The sequence below is a fragment of the Thalassophryne amazonica genome, chromosome 4 (genome assembly GCF_902500255.1).
Source record: "Thalassophryne amazonica chromosome 4, fThaAma1.1, whole genome shotgun sequence".
In the NCBI taxonomy this organism is placed as follows: Eukaryota; Metazoa; Chordata; class Actinopteri; order Batrachoidiformes; family Batrachoididae; genus Thalassophryne; species Thalassophryne amazonica.
The window spans coordinates 67,750,804-67,777,944 of NC_047106.1; the positions used below are offsets into that span (position 1 = coordinate 67,750,804).

General features: G+C 43.9%; 1 protein-coding gene and 1 long non-coding RNA gene across 18 annotated transcripts in view; both read left to right on the top strand.

The window, feature by feature from the left end:
* The window catches only part of gramd1bb (GRAM domain containing 1Bb), a 429,520-nt gene that overhangs the window by 345,160 nt on the left and 57,219 nt on the right, over positions 1-27,141 (top strand). For 12 of the 17 annotated variants that reach the window (XM_034168028.1, XM_034168030.1, XM_034168033.1 and 9 more), the window contains 2 exons: positions 21,253-21,273; positions 22,052-22,075. In XM_034168028.1, coding sequence (XP_034023919.1) covers positions 21,253-21,273; positions 22,052-22,075 — 45 coding nt within the window. The remainder of the gene's footprint in view (positions 1-21,252; positions 21,274-22,051; positions 22,076-27,141) is intronic. The other 5 variants (XM_034168032.1, XM_034168037.1, XM_034168035.1 and 2 more) reach the window with 1 other exon arrangement.
* LOC117508313 lies at positions 1,623-20,402 on the top strand. Its single transcript, XR_004560049.1, has 3 exons — positions 1,623-1,899; positions 2,750-2,753; positions 20,391-20,402. It is a non-coding gene; the product is annotated as an uncharacterized LOC117508313 (long non-coding RNA).

Here is a 27,141-nt window from a genome sequence, read left to right on the forward strand (position 1 = left end):
AATATTTGATTTTAACACTGTATAGAGAAATACTTTTGAACTAAATCTGAAATTATGAAATGTGTTTTTAGTAATTCTTCAACTCTTTAGTGAATATACAACCCCTGGCAATAATCTAAGAGGCTTGTATTATTTTAAAATTGCAGGGGCTAGAATAACCAGGAAAGGTTTGCGTCTCCATTTGTGGCCCAAAAATATGGAATAACCTGACAGAAGAACTCAAGCGACGTCCAGATATTATTCAGTTTAAATATCAATATAAAGAAATGATGTTCTCTAGATATGTGACTGATGTAAAATGAGCTTGTGCCCTATGAGTTTTGCTGTACTGTAAATGTAGTTTGTTCGGTAACATTGGGATTGTGTCCTATGAGTTACAGTGACTGAGCGGTTAAAATAGTGGGAACAAATGGGTTTTTTGCTCACCCCCACTCCTTTTCAGACTGGATTTAACTGGATGGATGTATAATTTTTTATATACATGTGTACAATTTTTATTTCTTTGGTTAATGGGGTAGGCATCCAATTTCAGTTTTCAATTTATTTTCATTTATATAGCGCCAAATCACAACAGCGTTGCCTCAAAGTGCTTCACACAGGTAAGGTCTAACCTTACCAACCCCCAGAGCAACAGTGGTAAGGAAAAACTCCCTCTGAGGAAGAAACCTCAAGCAGACCAGACTCAAAGGGGTGAGTAAATTAAAAAAACATAAATTACAGAACAATTCATGGATGAATATACAAGAAATGCTATTGGCGCACAGGACAGGAGGATCACCAACACGAATACAACTCCCATATCTGGATGGAGCTGCACCTTAAACAGAGAGAAAAAACAGAATCAGGCATCAGAAAGACAAAAAATACTGTATAATTTGCCAGCATTAAACAACAAGAAAAACAGAGAAATACTAAGGTGATCGCCGGCCACTAGCCCTAAACTTCACTAAAAGACCCAGAATTTAGGTAAAGGTGCGTGTACACATAACCAAGACGCGTTACGAATGTCATTTTTCTGTCATTCGTGACACATTCCTGATATTCTTAATGTGACTTAACGCATCTGAATAGGTTTCTTAATAGTGCGTGTTGGTGCGTGATATTCTTGATATTCATGGAGCATGTTTTTGCCTGTCAAAAAATCTTCCACGAATGTCACACACCACCCTCATTTCGTCTCAAGTCGTGGAGGTCGCAACTGAGCGTGTTGATCCGTCTTGATGAGTATTGATCCTTAATAGAACATGACAGTGTTCGTAGTGGTTCCTGTCATGATTCTTGGAGCCCAAACTGTCACGCGTTATTACGAAGTGACACGGAAACTGTCAAGTTTTGACACGACTTGTAACGCAGCGTCACATTTCACTACGTGCCACCGCGAATTAGTTTTCTGTCACGTGCGCACTATTAAACTCGGCACCAAATGTCGTTACACAGTTCCTGCTGAAGCTCCTCAGGACGCTCCTGCAGGTGTTCCACCTGCTGTTGTAATCGATGAGCGGGAGAACGAGTCTGAGGAAACTCACGTACAGCCAGACATCTCTGCACCTCCTCCAGTCCGGCGGAGGAAGTTCGAAATGAGGGATTCTGAGTATAATTTATGTGGCTGTGTATTATTCAAGAAACCATTAATTCGCACTAATGTAAAAGGTTTTTGTTTATCCTTGACGGGGGTGAAGATGTGGAATGAGCCTCCTATTGAGATCAAAACGTGTGGTACTCTGGCATGTTTTAAGCGACTCTGCAAGAAAGTAATTGTTTCAAAATATTGTAGTGAGATCGTTGTGAAGTGACTGTGTCTAGTATGTAGTGTTTGCTTGTGTGTAGGTATGTATGCTTAGGTATATGTGGGTGTGTCCTGTAACATGACTGGGAGGTGTATGTGATGGTATATGTATCGTACAAGTATATGTGTGTATAGATATGTTTGTATGTATATGTGTATATATATATATATATATATATATATATATATATATATATATACATTCAACAAAAATATAAACGCAACACTTTTGGTTTTGCTCCCATTTTGTATGAGATGAACTCAAAGATCTAAAACTTTTTCCACATACACAATATCACCATTTCCCTCAAATATTGTTCTCAAACCAGTCTAAATCTGTGATAGTGAGCACTTCTCCGTTGCTGAGATAATCCATCCCACCTCACAGGTGTGCCATACCAAGATGCTGATTAGACACCATGATTAGTGCACAGGTGTGCCTTAGACTGCCCACAATAAAAGGCCACTCTGAAAGGTGCAGTTTTATAACACAGCACAATGACACAGATGTCGCAAGATTTGAGGGAGCGTGCATTTGGCATGCTGACAGCAGGAATGTCAACCAGAGCTGTTGCTCGTGTATTGAATGTTCATTTCTCTACCATAAGCCGTCTCCAAAGTTGTTTCAGAGAATTTGGCAGTACATCCAACCAGCCTCACAACCGCAGACCACATGTAACCACACCAGCCCAGGACCTCCACATCCAGCATGTTCACCTCCAAGATCGTCTGAGACCAGCCACTCGGACAGCTGCTGGAACAGTCGGTTTGCATAACCAAAGAATTTCTACACAAACTGTCAGAAACCGTCTCAGGGAAGCTCATCTGCATGCTCGTCGTCCTCATCAGGGTCTCGACCTGACTCCCGTTCGTCGTCGTAACCGACTTGAGTTGGCAAATGCTCACATTCACTGGTGTTTGGCACGTTGGAGAGGTGTTCTCTTCACGGATGATGCGAAGGAGATGTGTTGCACTGCATGAGGCAAATGGTGGTCACACCCGATACTGACTGGTATCCCCTCCAATAAAACAAAACTGCACCTTTCAGAGTGACCTTTTATTGTGGGCAGTCTAAGGCACACCTGTGTACTAATCATGGTGTCTAATCAGCATCTTGGTATGACACACCTGTGAGGTGGGATGGATTATCTCAGCAAAGGAGAAGTGCTCACTATCACAGATTTCGACTGGTTTGTGAACAATATTTGAGGGAAATGGTGATATTGTGTATGTGGAAAAAGTTTTAGATCTTTGAGTTCATCTCATACAAAATGGGAGCAAAACCAAAAGTGTTGCGTTTATATTTTTGTTGAGTGTATATACATACGTGTGTCTGTATGTGTATATATGTATATATATGTGTGTGTCTGGGTGTATCAATGAATTCGTGGAACAAAGTGTGGGTCTTGATAAGTTATGCTTCTACCCACCCCCTTTCGGTCACATGGGTTTTGATTTTGGTCAATTCTGGAATGTTGTATTTTGTTTTCTGTTTAGCTGTATTGTTGTTTTGTGTTTGTAAATATTGTATTTCTTTTTTTTATTCAACCATGTGTGTCGAAATAAAAAAATAATTCAATTCAATTCAAGCGCGCGCACAATTAAACCCTGCTGCACCACATTCACTTTGATTGGTGACACCAAGTCGGCTAAAAGTCTAATTTCAGTGGTCTTCAGCGCGCTCCTGCAGGTGTTCCACCTGCTGCATGTGCCTGATGTTTGGGAAAATGCGCGAGACGACAGCCGCATGAAGCCACACATCTGGCTCTGTCCTCCTCCTCCTCTCTGTGCCACTCCATGGCACAGAGCCCAACTACGCATGCAGTCACAAAGTTCTTCTGAAAAACTGGAGCGATCTGAATTCGGTTGGATGAATATGGGTGTGTGTGTGTGGAGACAATTCACCTCGTTCACAATGTGACAGAACTTAACGATGCGCTGTTACGCGCAATAGCGCGCAACAACTCGGAACACTATTCTTGACCGTGCATAATGGTTCCTGATAATTCTCCAGCAACACGTGCCATTAATCGTAACGTGTGGTAACAGGTTGCAGCAGTTCCTGAGGACACCTGACGCCTCTGCCCTGAATAATCACATTTGTGATCAGCGGCCAAGAATGTGTACTTCGTGGCATTCGTGACTTGTCGTTATGTGTAAACACAGCATAAAGTTGAGGCCGCAGCCCGCTCCAATGACTAATAGATGAATTAAAAGAGTAAAAAGCGTAAAACAAAACTGTACCAGTATGCTAGCCATATGAAAGGGAAAATAAGTGCGTCTTAAGTCTGGACTTGAAAATCTCCACAGAATCTGACTGTTTTATTGACACAGGGATATCATTCCACAGAACAGGGGCATGATAAGAGAAAGCTCTGTGACCCACAGAGTTCTTATTCACCTTAGGGACACAAAGTAGTCCAGCACCCTGAGAACGTAAAGCCCGGGCCGGTACATAAGGTTTAATTAGGTCAGCTAGGTAGGGAGGTGCCAGTCCATGAATAACCAATTGAACCAATTGGAGACCCCTAATGCTAGACTGCGGTAAACCAGAAAATAGAACATTGCAGTAGTCCAATCTTGAAGAAATAAATGCATGGATCAGGGTCTCAGCATCAGCCATAGACAGGATGGGACGAATCTTCGCTATATTTCGCAGGTGGAAGAAAGCAGTCCTAGTAATATTTCTGATGTGGAGGCCAAAGGACAACGAAGGATCAAAAATTACCCCAAGGTTCCTCACTTTGTCAGTGTGATGTATGACACACGAGCCGAGGCTGAGCGTTAACTGGTCAAATTGATGCCAATGTCTCACTGGACCAAGAACCATCATTTCAGTCTTATCAGAGTTTAAAAGTAGGAAGTTTCTAGACATCCATCTTCTCCCTGATGCAAGGCAATCTTCTAAGGATTTTATGTGAACGAGATTACCAGCAGTTATCGGCATGTATAACTGAGTATCTTCCGCATAGCAGTGAAAGGTAATCCTAAAACGCCGCAATATGTGCCCAAGGGGTGCTATATAAAGGGAGAAAAGCAGGGGGCCTAAGACAGACCCCTGTGGAACCCCAAATTTCATGTCACTAAGGTTAGAGGTAGTGTTACTGTGCAAAACACAGTGAGAACAACTGGTCAAGTATGACGTCAGCCATGCAAGGGCACTCCCAGTAATCCCAAAATGATTTTCCAGCCTATCAAGTAGAATATGATGATCCACTGTATCAAATGCAGCACTGAGATCTAACAGCAACAGAACCATAGTGGTGTCCGAATCCATTGTAAGCAGAATAGAGCCGTCTCTGTGGAATGATATTTTCTAAAAGCAGACTGCAGTGGCTCAAAGAGATTATTCTCAGTAAGATAGTCTACGAGCTGCCGTGACACCACTTTTTCCAGAATTTTAGAGAAAAATGATAGATTTGATATCGGCCGATAGTTTGTCAATACACTAGGGTCAAGATTAGGTTTCTTAAGTAATGGTTTAATCACTGCAGATTTGAAACATTTAGGAACAGATCCAGAAGTTAAAGAAAGATTAGTCATTTCCAGCACAGTCGGCCCAAGAGTGGGCGAAAGGTCCTTAAACAGTTTTGTTGGTATAGGATCAAATAAACAGGTTGTGCTTTTTGTTGACATTACGAGTTTTGTCAACATGCCTAGTGAGATACTATCAAATTCTGTAAATCTAGGTAATACCTCAGTAGCGGTGCCCACCTCAATAGCAGAGTGTAGTGGCTGGGTTAAGGCATGCTGGGATATGTTCAACCTGATGTCTTCTATTTTCTTCCCAAAGTAATCCAAGAAATCTTGTGCTGTAAAAGGAGAGTGAACTACAGGTGGTTGTCCATGCATAAGTGTTGCCACCATGTCGAACAAGAACTTTGAGTTATGCTTGTTTTTGTTGATCAAATCAGAGTAGTAGGTCCGCTTTGTAGCCAATAATGCATGCTTATAGTCTAAGATAGCATCACGCCACGCAAGGTGAAATACTTCTAATTTTGAACGACGCCATTTCCGTTCTAGACCTCTTGCTTTATGCTTGAGGTCACGCAGATAATCACTGAACCAAGGTGACTGTGATTTGGGGGAGCGTGGTTTTAACACAGGTGGTGCAATCATGTCGAGTGTAGTTTTGAGCACTGAGTTTAAACTATCCACAAGTCTGTCTACTGACTGGGTATTTGTCAAATGTAAAGCTAAGGCATCAGGCAGTCTAGCTTCGAGTTCAGTCTTAGTTGAGGAATTGATGCATCACCGTAATGATATATAAGGTTGTTGTTCACTAAACACGGCAGCGAAACTATAAACTTAATAAGTGAGTGATCAGACACCACTGATGTAAAAGGCATGATGTCAATATTCGTGACAGCAATACCACATGCAAGAACCAGATCCAGGGTATTTCCACTAATGTGCGTCGAATCCCGAATGCATTGCCGAAATCCTAATGCATCCACAATTTCCATAAATGATTTGCAGAGGGTATCAGAAGGCTTATTTATATGAATGTTAAAGTCACCAGTGATCAGAATGTTATCTACACTAGTTGACAAGTTAGAAATGAACGCACCAAATTCATCTAAGAATTCAGAATATGGGCCAGGAGGCCTATATACAGTGACAAAGTAATACGACTGATTTTTATTCTTCTGACCTTGGCAATGTCTAATATCCTGAACAGAGCGGAGAATCAGATGCTCAAACGAGTGATATTTGTAACCCCAACAGCTAATAAGCTAAACCTAGATTTATAAATAAGAGCAACCCCCGCCTTGCTTCGTATCACGAGGGACGTGACTAAATGTACGAGGTCTGTGAGAAAAGTATCCGACCTTTTTATTTTATGCAAAAAATATATGGATTTGATTCATATGTTTTTACGTCAGCCAAGCTTGAACCTTCGTGCGCATGCATGAGTTTTTCCACGCCTGTCGGTTGCGTCATTCGCCTGTGGGCAGGCTTTGAGTGAGCACTGCTCCACCCCTCTCGTCGTTGTTTCATTGTGAGGAAATGGCGGAATGATTTGGGCTTTTTTTACATCAGAATTTTTTCAGAAACTGTTAGAGACAGGCAGCTGGAAACCATTCGAAAAATTTATCTGGCTTTCGGTGAAAATTTTACGGGCTTCACAGAGAATAAGGAGGACGGCCCACAATGGCACATGGCGCGCTGCGCTCCAAGCCGCCATCGAGAGGCAGAAACCACCACATCATTTCTAAACGGAACACTGTGTGGAGCCAGGACCATCGTGTGAAATTTCTCTGGTTATCACAAGAGCTGGACATCAGCCATTTTCTGGCAGATTTCACTTTTAACAAGAGATTTTGTCATGGAAAGCCACGCGGAGGCTTCGCGCGTCACGACCGATTCGCTGATGAAGCGAGACAACGGAACACCTCCGTTTCGGAGTGTTAAAGGACAAGTTGGGACATGCCCAGCTCTCCACAATTTCTCTTATACTCACTCGACTGGTAAGCACTGAAAGCCGAGATAGGCATGTCCCAACTTGTCCTTTAACACTCCGAAACGGACAAACGAAGGCCAGTTATCAATAAAGCTAAAGCCTTGCAGTCTACAAAACTGCGCCAGCCACCTATTTAACGATGTCAGCCTGCTAAATGCCTCATCAGTACCCTGGGAGGGGAGGGGACCAGAGACTGTTAATCGATGCCGACACATCTTTCTGGCAAGGTCACAAGTCCCCCCTATGTCCATTTTTGTGACCTCTGAGTGCTTCATCCTAATATCATTGGTGCCAACGTGAATAACTGTGACTATATCTCATGTCATGTTCCTTCGTCTGTCTTCCCTTCTGCAGCGTCAGCACCCTAAGATGAGATGCAATGTCGGCAGCTCTGGCCCCAGGAATACATTTAACGTCAGCCGGCGTCTGTAACCTGACTTTGCCGGTGATAGAATCCCCTATCACTAAAGTCCAGTGTTTCGGCCTGGAGACAGGAGTGGAAGTCACTTGTGGGCTCAGAGAATTCACATCATGCAAATCCAAGGGGGAGAACCGATTCACAGTTCGCACTGGTGAGTGTGATCAGGGTGCCACAACCGGGCACCAAGCCCTGCGGGGCTTCCTCCGACTAGCCACAGTCCGAAAGCCGTCCTCCACAGCCGGTGTTTCTAAGCTGATGCTAATTAGCTCGCTAGCCGGCTCAACACTAACCTCATCTGGAGTGCCCGTAACATCTAACTCCACTGAGGTAAGAAGCTGCTCTAACTTACGGACACGACTCTCTAAGAGAGCCACTCTATCTTCCAACATCATGCAGGATTTACGGAGGGTGTAAAGTAGAATTAGTAGTGTACTTTGTGCACTAAGAAATTCAAGAATGTAGCCAAGCAAACACGAGCTAACCAATAATGGATAAGCTAACCACTCCTAAGGCTCACACAGACGCAAATAAATGAATTAAAATTCACAGCAGTTACACTGAAAAACTAACAGAAGTATTAAACAGGTAAAAAAGCAGCAGCTATAAATACACTAAACAGTTAATTAACTAACAGTAGTGTAAAAAAAATGAAATGAAAAAATGATCACGGGGGTCCGAAATAGCTAACGCAAGCTAACGGCTAGCGAAAGTGCTAGCCGCTCCTGAGATTTTACACAGGAGTAAAATAATTCACAGCAGCGACTGAAAAACGAACAGAAGTATTAAAAGTGTCAAAAAGAAACAGCTATAAAAAGTAACAACAGAGGGGGGAGGGGTCGACCTCGCTAGCAAAAGCTAACTGCTAGCGAATGCTAACCGCTAGTGAATGCTAACAATTCACAACAGGACTGTTGTTAAATAACGTTCAGAGTAGATACAATTAATAACCAGAAGAGTGCTAAACAGAAATAAAAGAAGTGTATACAACCGTGTGAAGTTCAGAGTGGCGTCACAGCAACAAACAATCTACAAGCTTTGCTTCTGCCTAAACCTTTTCAGCTGCATGGGTGCGCTGTTGGACTATTTTCTCTTTTTCTTTCCATATTTTCCATATTTGAATTTGCATCACAATATTAGACGCATCAGTCCAAAAACGTGCCATGAAGATGAAAAAACATATATAAGTCTCCCCACGATCACATTTTTTTTATATATATTATTATTTTCCATAGTGTAAGTCACTTTTTTAGATGTTTGGGAGGTCTTTTGACTTATTCACCAGTCTAACTTCTTTTCTAAAAATTGCACATTTGTTATTAGTAATAATAGATGACTATTTATATAGGACATTTCCAAGAATCAATGCACTAAACAAAATAAACTTTAAGAGTAAAAGAGCAAATGCCAATTATACAATGTACTGTACACAAGAACAGTTCACAAAAATTCCAAATGAAACAGCTGATAATACAGAAAAAGGTGGGACTTGTACTCTTTTTAACAGGCACCACCTATACTCTGGTGCAACTTATACTCCATAAAATACGGTAATTATAAGTATGTATTTGGCATGTTTTCATTATTTTAATGTGTCAGAATCTTTTGCACAGTACTGTATTTCCAGAATAAACATTTAGCTTGTATAGTTGAAAACCTCATATGTGATTTTTAAGCCAGTAAACACACCACACGAATAATCACTGAAACAAACATTCTGTCTGTAATCAGTGCAGCCATAAATACTATATACCTGTTTATGTGCTGTCACACAGAGTCAGGCACAAATACACACACACACACACACACACACACACTTCATGCAGACAGTCTCTTGAGAGTAATTCCTATCTTGTGTCTGTGTTGCCCTCAAATCAGATTAGCCCACATTAGCCCGTCTATCTGCCCTGGTATCAGACCCTGGGCCTGATACCAGGGCAGGAAATAGAAATTAAACGCGAGTGTGCAGCTGCTGTGGCCTTTTATGACTTTGTCTACCAAGTCAAACTAAGGAGTGGTAAGATGTATAACAACTGTAGTCTGTTCTATTTTCCAATTAATTGTCAGTCACAGTGACTCATAGAAATAAAATAACAGTATGATTCCCCGGTGCACTTTTTATGTAAGGTTCTGACTATGTACACTGTTTAAAAAAAAAGTTGAGCAAACTTTAAAACTCAAGGCATCTGGCAGAACAGAAATGTTTTAATTTGCTCAGTTAAATAACATACCATGTCACTAATGTTTGTAAGTTGAGTTTTTTATTTTGTACAGTGTAAATGCAGTAATGCCTTTAATTTGATCATTAGTTTTATTTATAATGCTAATGTAAATATGAAATGAATTATTACTTTACAACTCCCCCCGCTCCCCAGTGCCCCTTCAGTATTACAAAGTACACAATATTTGTATAATACTACATCATCAAGTGCATTGGTATGACATAGCACTCAATATTTTCCACTTTTATTCTGCGTGTGAATGCGTACCTGCTTATATAGGACATTTGCTTTGTTAGATTATAGAGTGTTTGATGTAGCTGGGAGGTGATGGTTTTATCTTCATTAACATACACCACCGATGCCCTCTGCTGCCATACAACTGCACCACAACGAATGTGCCTTAAAGCGTGACAACACAGTCATGAACACAAATGAAGCAATCACATTTTCAGCAGCCACATTGTTCTCAACTTAATGTATTATCAACGAAATTATGTGCTTTGGATAAAACCAGACATAAATAAATAAAAAAAAAAAACACACATTTTACAATAAAAATATTTTATTTATAAAAAAAACACCTATTAAAAGTGCTTTACAATACAATGTCTGTACAATACAAAGCAATAAACACATTATTAAAATCTAGAATGAGCACTCAGAGACTGGAAACCCACACCTATATATTTGATACCAGTTCATGAAATTAAATTATTTGTAATTCAATGTTACCATAACAGTTAGCTGCATAAGTCAGGGGTGGCCAAGTTCGGTCCTCGAGAGCCACATTCCTGACACTCTTAGTTGTCTCCCTGCTCCAACACACCTGAATCCAATGAAAGGCTCATTAAAAGTCTGCTAATGAGTCTTTCATTGGATTCAGGTGTGTTGGAGCAGGGAGACAACTAAGAGTGTCAGGGATGTGGCTCTCGAGGACCGAACTTGACCACCCCTGGCATAAGTAATTGGACACTGACTCAAGTTTTCATCATTTAACCTCTGTATACCACCCATTTATTTAACCATTTAAAGGGGAACTCCAACATTTTTGAAGCTGACACCTAATTTTAGATTGTTTTTAGGTTCAAGACTATTTTAATGAGTCCAGTAATTAGTTCGATCATTGCAATCCTCATGGACTAAATGGCTAATAATGTAATAATGTATGGGGCAAGCTAAAAATATCACAGTAAAAGCATCTTGTCTCAACTGAACAGGCTAAAATCTCATTAGACCTGCCAGGAAGTGGAGTTGATCCCTACAGAGTTGCACATGCATATTTACCAAAGTAAAGGTAAAGAAAACTTTAAAATGACTAATTAGAAAGACAACTACTTATCGTTCTTCTGCTGTGGTGTACAGGTATCCTCTAAGTCCAAATAAGTCGATTGTTGATGAGAAATATATTTTCTTATTTAATTTCCTACAGTTTGTACAGGTATCCTCTAAGTCCAAATAAGTCGATTGTTGATGAGAAATATATTTTATTTAATTTCCTACAGTTAGGGTTTATATTCCACTGCATATTATACAACAGTAAATATGTTTATCTCGCCCTGATATTCTCGTGATAGTTTGAGATTTCATGAGAGAGTCTTCTGCTTACATTATTAGCTATTTGGTCCGTGACAGTTTTAACAATCACACTAAATACTAGACTTATGAAACCCATTTTATTCCCGAGTAAAAAGTTGGACACAAAACTGTCTAAAAATGGGCTTCAGGGTAAAATGTGCCTGCATTTCCTTTGAACCATTCAGTTTAAAAAAAACTCAACAGAATCAGAGAGATTATTACAAATAAAAGGAAAACCAGCAGAGAAAGTCCTATGAACTGATGTTTTCTTTTTCACCCAAGGATCAGATAGTTATGCTACATTCATGTGTTAATGATGTGCAATAGGCATTAAACCGGGTGTTCCATTGTTTTCAAAGAAAGGTTGACAAAAAAGACCTTCACTGCTGGCTGTGAGAGTAGCACCCTACTTACTGGAATGGTACATGCCATTGAAAGTTGAACATTTTTGAACAACTGCAATGTTCAGTTGACCTGACTCAATTTACTTGGATGCCATCAATGTGATGACAGAGAATCTCCACAGACAACATATTTATACTTGGCACCACTACAAAGACAACCAAAACGTGAGTTTATTTAGAGTTAAACAGCAAGCAATGACTTCTTTTAATGTGGATTCACCCAGTTGAGGATCAGATGAACAGGAATGACTCTGCTGACAACTGAGAGATATTAAGCTTTAGCATCAAAAGAGGTTGATTATTAAAGCAGCAATAAGGGTGTGATTTGCTAAAGATGTGCATGTGTAACAAAAGTATGCAACCACCATTGCACTCACAAATACACCTGCATGCTGAGTTACACTCTAAAAAATGAACCGCTCAATGAGAAAAAGTGATTTTTTTTTTTTTTTTATATTTTAACTTAACTAGATAAGTCTTGTGGCATTAACTCAGTTGAAAGTTGAAATAACAAAGTTGAAATAACTTTTTAAAAAAATCTATGCAAACTGTTACATCAATTTTTCTCATTGAGACAGCAGTTTCTTTTTTTTTTTTTAGAGTGCACAATGAGAATAGCATCTGTCAAATAAAAATCACTTAGTCATGATCATTTAGTGCATGTGCCTTCATAAATATGGAATCTGGGGTTTGTCCACCAGAGTGCACAAAATTCTGGGAGGGAAGATGTAAATAGGTGCTGTTTGCACACTCAACACCATTTCTCAAGGTCAAAATGAAATTTAGTGAGTGCTGCCTGTGTTTCATGACTTTGAAACATTGGTGTTAACTGATTGACAGACTGCTGTTCCAGGACAAAAATGGATTGCACAAAATGGAGAAAAAAAAACAAACAAAATCATTCATTATAAACATCATGGATATTTAACTTTACTTTGAGCTTGTTCTTCGAGAATAAATATTTCCATGCCTGACAGGTGGATCACACTCAAACGCACATATCAGAGCCTGTGTGGGACGTCACAACTGTGCACACAGGACACACAGCACATCTTGCACTAGCAATTACAACAAACAAAAAAGCAGTCTCCTACTTGAGACAGTTAATTAATGTGTGGTAGCGTGTTGTGTGGGCCGCCAGAAGAGGAGGTACTGCTGGCCCACCACCAGAGGGCGCCCTGTCTGGAGTGCGGGCTCCAGGCACCAGAGGGCGCAGCCGCCTCACAGGAGCAGCCAGGGTGACAGCTGTCACGCATCACCTGCAACAGCTGTTACCAATCATCTGATCGGCAGGAGTATATCAGCAGGACTACGTCTCCACCTCTTTGCCGAGATATCGTTTCTACCTGGAAGGTAACGTATCTCAGCTGACGGATTGTATCCTTTTGGATTTTGTGCGTTGTTCTGTGGATTACTTTTCCAACGAGAGGTGGAGGTAGCTTTCCTGCCGTTCGGATTCCTGGGTGCAAACGCGCCCTCATTTAATTGTTCTTTGTTCCTCGCCAGCAGTACCAGGTCCGACACGCGGAGGCAGTGGCCACCTGGGAGTTCGGGACTTGGCGGCTCCAGTATTCCCGGGGTCTGGTGGCGGAGGAAACCGTGTGGTTCCGGTTCTACTTTGGAGAGGCGTCTCCTATCTTCGAGCCTGCCCACACGACACCTTTGTGAATTGACTTTTGTCCATTGCTGTAATCTGTTGTATTTGTTGTGCATATTCACAACAGTAAAGTGTTGTTATTTGACCTATTCCATTGTCCGTTCATTTGCGTCCCCTGTTGTGGGTCCGTGTACTTACACTTTCCCAACAGGATATCTCGGCCAACGTCATGGATCCCGAGGGGCGTCAACCGGCAGTTGAACGGCCAATGGAAGAACAGGGCGCACAGGCGTCCGCAGGAGGAATGATCGGTGAGTTGCAGCGGATCCTCACCGCTTTCACGGCTCGGTTGGATTTAATAACAGAGCAGAACGTCCTCCTTAACCGCAGGGTGGAGGCTCTCGCCGCGCAGGTGGAGGCGCGCCCTCAGGGCGCTGCTGCGGCTCTCCCTCCTGTCGACCCTGTGCATAACAGTGACGTTCCACAGGTCGTTCAACGACCCCTCCCACCTTCCCCGGAAGCATACATAAGCCCTCCAGAGCCGTACAGAGGTTGTGTGGAGACGTGCGCGGACTTCCTTATGCAGTGTTCGCTCGTCTTCGCACAACGTCCTGTCATGTACGCGACTGATGCTAGCAAGATAGCTTATGTAATAAACCTGCTTTGCGGTGAGGCACGCGCTTGGGCTACAGCGCTCTGGGAGCAGAATTCACGGCTCCTTCAGACATATGATGGGTTTGTGAGGGAGTTCAGAACAGTGTTCGATCACCCAAATAGAGGAGAGACCGCCTCAGCCGTGCTGCTGTCAATGAGACAGGGGCGCCAGAGCGCAGCTGCCTATGCAGTCGACTTCCGCATCGCGGCTGTGAGGTCCGGCTGGAATAGCACTGCCCTCCGCGCCGCCTTTGTAAACGGACTGTCATTGGTTCTAAAGGAGCACCTGGTGGCAAAGGACGAACCGCGGGATTTAGATGGGCTTATTGATCTCGTCATACGATTAGACAATCGGTTAGAAGAACGCCGTCGGGAACGAGACGAAGGGCGTGGCCGGGCACGCGCCGTCCCTCTCCCTTCCGGTTCCGACCGCGTTCCGCCCTCCCCACGCTCCACGGCCCCTGTGCTCCGTGTGGTTACAGCTCCCCCTGCTGACGAAGCTATGGACACGAGCAGGGCCACATTTAGGGCACCAGATAGACAGAGGAGGCTGGCCCGCGGAGCGTGTTTTGTTTGTGGCTCGATAGAGCATCAGGTAAGAGACTGCCCCGAGCGATTAAACACCAACGCCCGCCCCTAGAAACTGGGCTAGGGGTGGGCCGAGACATTCACGTGGGACACACCCACATTGCCACACGACTCCCAGTTACAATCCTTTATGAGGATTTAACCCTGAAGGCCCCAGCACTGGTGGACACGGGCTCTGAAGGGAATCTGTTAGACAGCAGATGGGCCAGGGAGATAGGGCTCCCTCTGGTGGTGCTTACCTTGCCTGTGCAGGTGCGGGCACTAGATGGCTCCCTACTCCCTCCAATCACGCATAAGACACCACCTGTAACTCTGGTGGTGTCAGGAAATCACCGGGAGGAGATCGAGTTTTTTGTGACTCCTGCTACCTCCCGTGTGATTTTAGGGTTCCCCTGGATGTTAAAACACAATCCCCGGATCGATTGGCCGTCCGGGGTAGTGGTTCAGTGGAGCGAGACCTGCCATCGGGTATGTTTAGGTTCCTCTGTTCCTCCCGGTTCCCAGGCTAAGGAGGAGGTCAGAGTCCCGCCCAATCTAGGGACGGTGCCGGTGGAGTACCACAACCTTGTAGATGTGTTCAGTAAGGATCTGGCGCTCACCCTTCCCCCCCACCGTCCGTACGATTGTGCCATTGATTTGGTTCCAGGCGGTGAGTTCCCGTCCAGCAGGCTGTACAACCTCTCACGACCTGAGCGCGAATCAATGGAGACCTACATCCGGGACTCTTTAGCCGCCGGGTTGATCCGGAATTCCACCTCCCCGATGGGTGCAGGTTTCTTTTTTGTGGGTAAAAAAGACGGCGGACTTCGTCCATGCATTGATTATAGGGGACTGAACGAAATCACGGTTCGTAATCGATACCCATTGCCCCTGTTGGATTCAGTGTTCGCGCCCCTGCATGGAGCCCGAATATTCACTAAGCTAGATCTTAGAAATGCGTATCACCTGGTTCGGATCCGGAAGGGAGACGAGTGGAAGACGGCATTTAACACCCCCTTAGGTCACTTTGAGTACCTGGTCATGCCGTTCGGCCTCACAAACGCCCCCGCGACGTTCCAAGCTTTGGTTAATGATGTCTTGCGGGATTTCCTGCACCGATTCGTCTTCATATATCTAGACGATATACTCATCTTTTCTCCGGATCCTGAGACTCATGTCCAGCATGTACGTCAGGTCCTGCAGCGGTTGCTGGAGAACCGGCTGTTTGTGAAGGGCGAGAAGTGCGAGTTCCACCGCACATCTTTGTCCTTCCTGGGGTTTATCATCTCCCCCAACTCCGTCGCTCCTGATCCGGCCAAGGTTGCGGCGGTGAGAGACTGGCCCCAACCCACTAGCCGTAGGAAGCTGCAACAGTTCCTCGGCTTTGCTAATTTCTACAGGAGGTTCATTAAGGGCTACAGTCAGGTAGTTAGCCCCCTGACAGCCCTGACCTCACCAAAAGTCCCCTTCACCTGGTCGGATCGTTGCGATGCCGCGTTCAAGGAGTTGAAACGGCGCTTCTCGTCTGCACCCGTTCTGGTGCAGCCCGATCCTAGTCGCCAGTTAGTGGTTGAAGTGGATGCCTCGGACTCAGGGATAGGAGCTGTGCTTTCCCAGAGCGGGAAGACCGATAAGGTCCTTCACCCGTGTGCCTATTTTTCCCGCAGGTTGACCCCGGCCGAACGGAATTATGACGTCGGCAATCGAGAACTCCTTGCGGTGAAAGAGGCTCTTGAAGAGTGGAGACATCTGTAGGAGGGAACGTCCGTGCCATTCACGGTTTTCACTGACCACCGGAACCTGGAGTATATCAGGAGCGCCAAGCGGCTGAACCCCAGGCAAGCCCGCTGGTCACTGTTCTTCGGCCGTTTTGACTTCCGGATCACCTACCGTCCCGGGACCAAAAACCAGAGATCGGATGCCTTGTCCCGGGTACATGAAGATGAAGTCAAAACGGAGTTGTCGGATCCACCGGAACCCATCATCCCGGAGTCCACTATCATGGCCACCCTCACCTGGGACGTAGAGAGAACCGTCCGGGAGGCCCTGGCACGAAGCCTGGACCCCGGATCTGGGCCGAAGAACAGACTCTACGTCCCACCAGAAGCTAGGGCTGCAGTCCTGGACTTCTGTCACGGCTCTAAGCTCTCCTGTCATCCAGGGGTGCGAAGAACCATGGCAGTTGTCCGGCAGCGCTTCTGGTGGGCGTCCCTAGAGGCCGACGTCCGGGATTATATCCAGGCCTGCACCACCTGCGCCAGGGGCAAGGCTGACCATCGCAGGGCTTCGGGACTGCTCCAGCCGCTGCCCGTGCCCCATCGCCCCTGGTCCCACATCGGCCTGGATTTTGTCACGGGCCTCCCGCCGTCCCAGGGCAACACCACCATCCTCACGATAGTGGACCGATTCTCCAAGGCGGCCCACTTCGTGGCCCTCCCGAAGCTCCCGACGGCCCAGGAGACAGCGGACCTCCTGGTTCACCATGTCGTCCGGCTGCATGGGATCCCAACAGACATCGTCTCCGATCGCGGTCCCCAGTTCTCCTCGCACGTCTGGAGGAGCTTCTGCCGGGAACTGGGGGCCACGGTGAGTCTCTCATCCGGGTATCATCCCCAAACCAACGGGCAAGCAGAACGGGCCAATCAGGAGATGGAGCAGGCCCTGCGTTGCGTGACAGCCGCGCACCCGGCGGCCTGGAGTACCCATCTGGCCTGGATCGAGTATGCCCATAACAGCCAGGTGTCGTCAGTCACCGGCCTCTCCCCTTTCGAGGTATGTCTGGGGTACCAACCTCCTTTGTTTCCGGTGGTTGAGGGATAGGTCGGTGTGCCCTCGGTCCAGGCCCACCTATGGAAGTGCCGTCGGGTGTGGCGTGCCGCCCGTTCTGCCTTGCTGAGGGCCCGGATGAGGACGAAGGCCCATGCAGACCGTCGGCGGACCCCGGCCCCTACATACCGGCCAGGGCAGGCAGTGTGGTTGTCTACCAAGGACATACCCCTTCAAGTGGACTCCCCTAAACTGCAGGACCGGTATATCAGTCCGTTCAAGATCATCAAGGTCATCAGTCCAGCCGCAGTGAGGCTTCAGCTTCCGGCCTCACTGCGGATCCATCCCGTTTTCCACGTGTCCCGGATCAAGCCCCATCACACCTCACCCCTCTGTACTCCCGGTCCGGCACCACCTCCTGCCCGGATCATCGATGGCGAGCCGGCTTGGACTGTGCGCCGGCTCTTAGATGTCCGTAGGATGGGCCGGGGCTTCCAGTATTTGGTGGACTGGGAGGGGTACAGACCTGAAGAACGCTCCTGGGTGAAGAGGAGCTTCATCCTGGACCCGGCCCTCCTGGCCGATTTCTACCGCCGCCACCCGGACAAGCCTGGTTGGGCGCCAGGAGGCGCCCGTTGAGGGGGGGGTCCTGTTGTGTGGGCCGCCAGAAGAGGAGGTACTGCTGGCCCACCACCAGAGGGCGCCCTGTCTGGAGTGCGGGCTCCAGGCACCAGAGGGCGCAGCCGCCTCACAGGAGCAGCCAGGGTGACAGCTGTCACGCATCACCTGCAACAGCTGTTACCAATCATCTGATCGGCAGGAGTATATCAGCAGGACTACGTCTCCACCTCTTTGCCGAGATATCGTTTCTACCTGGAAGGTAACGTATCTCAGCTGACGGATTGTATCCTTTTGGATTTTGTGCGTTGTTCTGTGGATTACTTTTCCAACGAGAGGTGGAGGTAGCTTTCCTGCCGTTCGGATTCCTGGGTGCAAACGCGCCCTCATTTAATTGTTCTTTGTTCCTCGCCAGCAGTACCAGGTCCGACACGCGGAGGCAGTGGCCACCTGGGAGTTCGGGACTTGGCGGCTCCAGTATTCCCGGGGTCTGGTGGCGGAGGAAACCGTGTGGTTCCGGTTCTACTTTGGAGAGGCTTCTCCTATCTTCGAGCCTGCCCACACGACACCTTTGTGAATTGACTTTTGTCCATTGCTGTAATCTGTTGTATTTGTTGTGCATATTCACAACAATAAAGTGTTGTTATTTGACCTATTCCATTGTCCGTTCATTTGCGCCCCCTGTTGTGGGTCCGTGTACTTACACTTTCCCAACACAGCGTTTGTGTTAGATTGAATATGCCATCTTGCACTTATCTGAAATCTTAGTAAATCAGGCCCTAAGAGCCACAACATAATGCTTTAACATAATGTGCAAAGCATTAAAACACTCTTGCATCTTTTAACTGAGTAAATTATGTCTCCTCTTATTGAAATTATCATCAACTGCTGCTGTCTGGTACCACACATGACCGTAATCCTGCTGTAACATCTCATGCAACTGTTTTTTTCTACTGTGAAAATGTGAATGCAGCATAAGCCTGCATCTTGACAACATATGGCATGGAAACATACGTAAGGCTTCACAAGTTCCATTAGACAAGAGAACAGCTGGCAGTTAAGTATTTTAAATGTATATTGCATCCAGAAAGTATTAACAGTGCCTTATTCTTTCCAAATTTTATGTTATAGTCTTATTCCAAATTGGGGTGAATTCCTTTTTGCCCCCTCACAATTCTACTCACAACATCCCATAATGATAACATGAAAAATTTTTTTTGTTTGTTTTGTTTTTGTTTTTTTATTACTTACTATTACAAATAAAAAAACTAATAAATCACATGTACATAAGTATTCACACCCTCACATGCTCAATACTTTGTTGATGCACCTTTGGCAGCAATTACAACCTCAAGTCATCTTGAATATGATGCCACAAGCTTGGCGCACATATTTTTGAACAGTTTTGCCTATTCCTCTTTGCAGCATCTCTCAATCTCCATCACGTTGGATGGGGAGCGTCGGTGCATTTTCAGATCTCTCCAGAGATGTTCAATCAGATTCAGGTTTGGGCTCTGGCTGGGTCACTCAAGGACATTCACAGAGTTGTCCTGAAGCCACTCCTTTGATATCTTGGCTGTGTGTTTAGGGTCATTGTCCTGCTGAAAAATGAACTGTCACCCCAGTCTGAGGTCAAGAGTGCAGGTTTTCATCCAGGATGTCTCTCTACATTGCTGCATTCATCTTTCTCTCAATCCTGACTAGTCTCGCAGTTCTTGCCACTGAGCATGATGCTGCCACCACCATACTAAAGGGATGGTGCCTGGTTTCCTGCAAACATGATGCCAGGCATTCACCTCAAAGAGTTCAGTCTTTGTAACATCAGACCAGAGAAATTGGTTTCTCTTGGTCTGAGAGTCCTTCAGGTGCCTTTTGGTGGGCTGCCATGTGCCTTTTACTAAAGAATGGCTTCCATCTGGCCACTCTACCATACAGGCCTGATTGGTGATTAATGCAGAGATGGTTGTCCTTCTGGAAGGTTCTCCTCTCTCCACAGAAGAATGCTGGAGCTCTGGCAGAATGACCATTGGGTTTTTGATCACCTCCCTGACTAAGGCTATTCTCCCCCGATCGCTCAGTTTAGACGGGCAGCCAGCTCTAGGAAGAGTCCTGGTGGAACTGAACTTCTTCCATTTATGGATGATGGAGGTCACTGTGCTCATGGGGACCTTCAAAGGAGCAGAAATGTTTCTGTTCCCTTACCCAGATTTGTGCCTCAAGACAATCCTGTCTCAGAGGTCTACAGACAATTCCTTTGACTACATGCTTGGTTTGTGTTCTGACATGCACTGTCAACTGTGGGACCTTATATGTAGACAGGTGTGTGTCTTTCCAAGTCATGTCCAGTCAACTGCATTTACCCCAGATGGACTCCAGTTCAGCTGTAGAAACATCTCAAGAATGATCAGTGGAAACAGGATGCACCTGAGCTCAATTTTGCATATCTTGGCGAAGGCTATGCATACTTAGTTTTTTTTAAATATTTTATAAATTTGCAAAAATCTCCAAAAAAAAAAACAACTTTTTTTTACATTGTTATTATGTAGTATTTAATTTAATACATTTTGGAATAAGACTGACATTACAAAATGTGGTAAAAATGAAGCACTGTGAAAGTGCTCTGGATGCACTGTAATAAAACATAGAGTATTAAATTATTTTCGCATTGCACATTATTTCTTTTAACACTTGCATGATGAAACACAAGACTCCTAGTTTGAGAAACAGCATTTTAATGCAGTTAAAAGAAAATTATACAGCACTATTCAACAGAATGCCTCTTATGTTTCCAGAGTGTTTTCTGTCTCATATATGTATAAAATGCAGCTGTATGTATCTCTGTCCCTGAAAAACTTTCACATCTTCTGTCAAAGGCAAACCAAAGGGGCATTAACCTTCAGTTTATCATCTGAAATCCTTGGAATACTGGTTTTAAAATCCATGGGCCTGTCAACTACAAACCTGGACTGCAGATTTCATGGCACTTGAAGTAAACAGATGCTCACCGGCTTGGAAATAGTTCTGAATAGCTCCTGTTAATTGTGACAAGTATACGTAGTGTGACCTTCACACCTTTTGTAATTTGTGCAACGTGTGAAAGCAAACAACACTGTTACCATGTGTGGCTTCACAGTGTTAAATGCACCTCTCTCTTTCTGTTTCTCTGTCTGTCTCTCCACAGAAGAGCCAAAGCTGGTACAATGTAAGTCCAATCTTGTTTTGTGTTTTTTAACCGTATTCATGTTTTTATATGTATATATGTGCGCTTGTATTCTAGGGGTGGTGGCCAAGTGGTTAATGTGCTTGGTTTCAGTGCAGAAGGTTCCGGGTTCAAATCCCACCCCTGCCACATTTCTCCATGTAATGTGGAGTTGCGTCAGGAAGGGCATCTGGCGTAAAACCTATGCCAGTTCAACATGCAGATCCACCTTGGATTTGCTGTGGCGACCCCGAGTGCAAACAAGGGAGCAGCCGAAGGGACTTACTTACATGTGCGCTTGTATTCTGTTTGTTGTGTTTGACCATTCATTTTTATGTGGTCCTTCTGTTTAGAACTAGCAGAACCTTAAACTAGCAAAAGGAGAGTCATTGGAATAACAAGATTGTTGCATTGAGGAAGGATCCATATTTAAGCAAAGTGACACAATGTCAAAATCTCAGTATGAGACTTTTATGTTGCACCACAAGGTGGTGTGCTAACCTTACTTCTAGACCTGATCTTTTCATCTGCAGTCAGTCAGTGATTGCTGTTTTTTGTTGTTGTTTTTGTTGTTTGTTTCTTTCTTTTTTGGGCTGTTTAATTATTTTTTGGTTAACTGAGAAGGTTAACCATTAAGCCTACCGTGTGTAATGGACAGTGGTGATGCGTTCGACAGACCCTATTTTCTTAATAAGTGTATCTACTGGACCTTTTTCCATTTTATGTTGTTTTATTTTCTTCTCTTTTATCCCTTGTGTACACTTTTCCTTTCTCTCCCCAGCATGAAAGACAACACATCCTGAGAGTAAGCATGACTTGTATTCTTGTGCAACCCTGGATGCTGTAACTTTCTGTCTCTCTCACTCTGCTTACCAGACTGGTCAACTGCTAATATTCCTCCAATGTGTCTATTACTTATTGCATTTAATTCACTCAGTGTTGTTCCCACCTTACAGAAAAATCTAAATAAGGAAAGCGTTGATTGAGGAAATACAAAAAAAATATTATGATTGAATTCTTTTGAAGCTTTTGTTGTGATACTGAGCAAAACATCCAACGCAACAATAAAATATGCCATTACATGGATGCTGAATGTTGAAACCATCATGGACAAATGGCTATGATGTGTAATAATTTGGGGCAAGCTTACAACACTTTTTGTCTGATGAATAGGCTAAAATGTTTTTTAAAGTGTCATGAATCATGGAGCAGATCCCTGTGGAAGTACATTTGTTCATAATTACCTCAGTAAATGTAAAGAAAATGTAATTGCAGTCCCTCTGCTGTGGCACCTCAGCCTTTCACAAAGTCCATATAAATCTATTGTGGATGCTCTTTTGGTTCTTGTTACTTACCAACAAAACTATGAAGTCTGTTTACAAAGCCATGACCAAATTTTGAGATAATTTTGAACGTACAGATGAGCCATTTGAATTTGATGGCTGTTCATACTTATTTGAACCAGAATATATTGATGAAAAGCTTCAGGTGCACATTGTTCCCGCAAAAAGGTTTCAGTCTGTGTCTACCATAGTTATTGGTATATAATATGCATTGTTCCCCCTCATTTTATAAAACCTAAATATTAAAGCTGCACGGCCCTTCAAATTTCACAGAACTGACAAAATTTAGTTTCTATTGAAATTCAAGCATTAATGTCAGTTTATTTTTGAAACATGGTGCAAAATTACTGTTTACTTTAATGAAGAAACCATATTTACCTGAGGGGAATTCCATAAAGAATATTTTATTTTACTTTTAATGGTGTCAGGAGGAACCACATGTGCACATGCATGTGGTTTTGACATTATCGGAAGTTATCTTTTGACCTTGATTGATGCGCATACACAGGCCATGCATGCTAACATTCTTAAGATGTCTTGTAAATCACTTCAGAGGTGTTACCTGGTTTCAACAGCAGCATATAGAAGTGTTTATGTCTGTCTAAGCTTTACACAACCATAAACATTAGATTCATACAGCAGCTGTTTGACCATTTTCTATCAAATTGGATTATTTGTTTGAGCCAGCTGCAGTCACTGTGCCTCTCTACTCTGATTTGCTGTCACCATGTACTTCCCAGCATCCCTCTCACAAGTCGATGTGATTGATGTCATAGACTGGATGGGTTCCTACGAAGTTCAAGGCTGTCTGGCCATTTGAATTTCTTCCTTTCAGGGGAACTGTTTTTTTTTTTTTATCCCAGACAATGCAAATTTTGATCATTTTGGCAATGTCATATTATGAATTCCCTATATAAAGACTAAAAAATTGAATTATAGTGGTGCCAAAGAGCATTATTTTTATGAGTTAAATCTTAAAAAAAAAAAAACCCAAAGGCTGTACACTTTTAAGGTGCATAGATCTAAGAGCTAAATGCTATCTCAATACAAAGAAAAAATATTGTTTCTACCAAAAAGTTTACCAAAAGTTCTACCCAAAAAAATTTTTAATTGCTCATAGTTAGTGTTTCACATTACAAACCAAGTAAATATAGTGATATAAAAAAGAGAAGATTGTTGTCCTCCTGCAAGAATTACATTTCAGCATGAAGCACGTTTAACTTCTGTCCTGTTGCTGACTACCATACAAGCCAGATGTCACAATGACCAAATCAATCTGTAAGAAATTGGTCTGCATAGCTCACTGATTGTATCTGTCCAAATGAACACAATAAGTTTGTAGTTATAAAAAAAAGTGTTAAATGGGATTTGGATTTGCAGTGAACTTTATTTAAATATACTAAATATGTCAGTATATCATGGGCGGCACGGTGGCTTAGTGGTTAGCATGGGCGCCTCACACCAAGAAGTCGTGGGATCAATTCCCGGCCTTTCTGTGTGGAGTTTGCATGTTCTCCCCGTGTCTGCGTGGGTTTCCTCCGTGCACACCAGTTTCCTACCACAATCAAAACATGCTTATTTAGGGTCTGCTCCTTCTCTGCCCCTGACCAAGGTAGCATCTACATCTGGAGTTGGTCCCCGGGTGCTGGACTGTGACTGCCCACTGCTCCTAGTGGTTAGATTGTGTCTAACTGTAATTAGGATGGGTTAAATGCAGAGGACAAGTTTCGTTGTATGTATATATGTGCAATGACAATAAAGGCTCTATTCTATTCTATAAAGCCCACATAGTGTTGCCTTGAAAGATTTGCTCATTATGCAGACAATAAAATTTGCTGCTAACCATCTTAGTGACTACATCAGAATTTACACTCGGAGAAAGAGAGGTGTACCTAGATTTCTGCTTTAGAACTTCCAAAGATATATTTGAAGGCATGTTGCCCCATAAACATTGAATCCTGGTACACAGCAGGTGGTAACAAGGACACTGGGGTTCTTATTGTACTAAACAAATCAACTAATCATTACACAGGCCTCTGGATGGGCCTTGAATGCTTTTGACCAAGAAGATAAGGGTGCATGTTGCTTTAGATATCAGCATGCTTCCCATACACAAGTTCTCAGGTCCTCATAAACGAGGACACTGAGTTCTTGGATTCATGGTTTGAAATACTGAAATGGTCTTCAGTTGAAAAGATGTTTGTTCCAAAATGTCTATGCTGAACTAAGCTGCTTTACTGACAAATGCAGTATTATTATCAGCTCTGAAACAACCAAGGACCCAAAATGCAAAGGGGCAATAGTGACACATTAACAGGTTTATTGATGAAAATCTGTGTGTGAGAGAGTGAGAGTGAGAGAGAGAGAGAGAGAGAGAGCGCACCACAGCATAGAGGAATACAACAGGTAAATGTTTACAGATGACATGGCTTGCTAATGGCAGAGGACACATCTTAAGCTTCTAAGACCTGAGCTTGAACAGGAAAGAGTTCATGTCCCCATATGTGGACACAGGATTTCAGAAGTTTAAAATGCTTCATTTGAGCTGACTTACTAAGTTACTAAATGTTTTGATCATAACCCATTCAGACTCAGACAACTTTATTGATCCCTAAAAAGGGCAATTCATTTTACACCCAATTACCTCCTACAAATGTACAGCAATTAATCCACAATTATTACTAGTTGAACATAATAATGGCCCACGTCAGAATTAAAACAACCGCACATATACATTTGATTGTTTATGTACGCTAAACTTTGAAATAGTCCATAATCCGAATTGAGGAAATGTGAGTGTGGGGGGGGGTGGCTGCAGCAACACGTGGTCATGCAGCCAGCTTGGCGGGAATGGGGAGCTGCCGCAGCTAAAGCTACGCTGCGCCCCGGAGGGGGAAGGGAGTGGTGTGAACGGGGGACAGGATGGGGACAGGAACACAAAGTATCAGTCACTGTCCATGTGTGAGTGGCAGAACAGTTAAGTTTATGTCAGTTTCTGTCCGTGTGTGCTAGAGTTGCAAAAGATAAGAAGGCAGCCGAATGGTTCACCAAGGCCATAGAAATTGTTCTGGAGGAACACAATGGGGCGTTTTGATTTTCAGAGGCTGATAAGCCTGCCATGTTCAGAGCTGAGGAGAGAAAACACATTTGCAGCTCTCATGAACAACCAAATCCAATTTATGAGTATTCCCTGGTCTCCGACATCTTCCTTTGTAAGGCGTGCATTTGCTCTGAGATGTTATCCAACTTGTGTCTGAGTTCAAGGGTTAATGCAGTCTGAGAATGTATCACCTTGCCAAACTCATTAATTATGACGGACAGGTGAGGGGTCGTGGTTCTGGTGGCAGCTGTCTTGCCAATTCTCCGGTAGGTCAGGGCAGCACATAAACCAGTAAGCACCGGCTCTCCTACGATAAAACCAAATATAAATAAATCTTCGACGTCCTCCACAGAGAGTGGCACCAAGCATGTGACACGCCATTTCTCCCAGGCGTCGAGAACATAGCCCGCAGGGTGGGTTCCATCTGGGCATGCAGGGTCCCCCAGCCCTGATTTCCTTGTTGAAAAAATGGTGTCAATAGTGTTCAGAGACCAGCTGATCAATTCCATGGTTAATCCAATATAGTTTGAAGAATTCACAGTCCGGTGAAGTAGGCACTTTGAAGGCTGGAGCAGAGATAGAGGAGAGATGAGGAGATGCAACCGCCCTCGCTGGAGTCCCAAGCAGATAATTTTGTCGATGAGTACTTTTTCAGTACTCATAATCATAAAAACTTCAAATTTTTTAAAACTCAGAATATGTCCACCATATTCAACATAAATTGGTACAGTACATGTGTTGTAAAGCAGTCATAACCCCTGTAAACATATTGCAATGTCACAGTTTTTGTTTCTTTGATTGGTTGGTTGGGAAACCACCATCAAACTTTATCTGAGCATCTGCCTCAACAGTTGATCTATTTTTATCTCTTGAAGAATACATTGATTTTTCAAAATCGCACTTGCGGTGGCTGTTTTTTTTCTTTTCCACTTTCTTTGCCAGCATCCACAATTTGGAATAAGTGTGTAAAATTGACACTTAGATTTACAGGCCCAGGCACAGCAGGAGGGGGAGATGATGGTCTAGTGGTTAAGCAGAGGATCCTCGGTTCAAACTCCTGCCAGACCAGACAGTCAAGGGCAAGGTCCTTAATACCGTATTTGCTCCTAGTGTGTAGTGAGCTCCTTGCATTGAGCACCTTAACGTGTGTGTGTGTGTGTGTGTGTGTGTGTGTGTGTGTGTGTGTGTGTGTGTGTGTGTGTGTGTGTGTGTGTGTGTGTGTGTGTGTGTGTGTGTGTGTGTGTGTGTGTGTGTGTGTGAATGGGTGAAGTGATGAATTATTTAAAGCACTTTGAGCTTCTGATTCAGAAGTGCTATATAAATGCAGTCCATTTTACAACCACCCTGCCACAGGTTCATGACAAAATGTTGCAGGTGTGCACAGCACATTCGCTCAACTGCTGCTGAGATAATGGATGGTTGCAATAA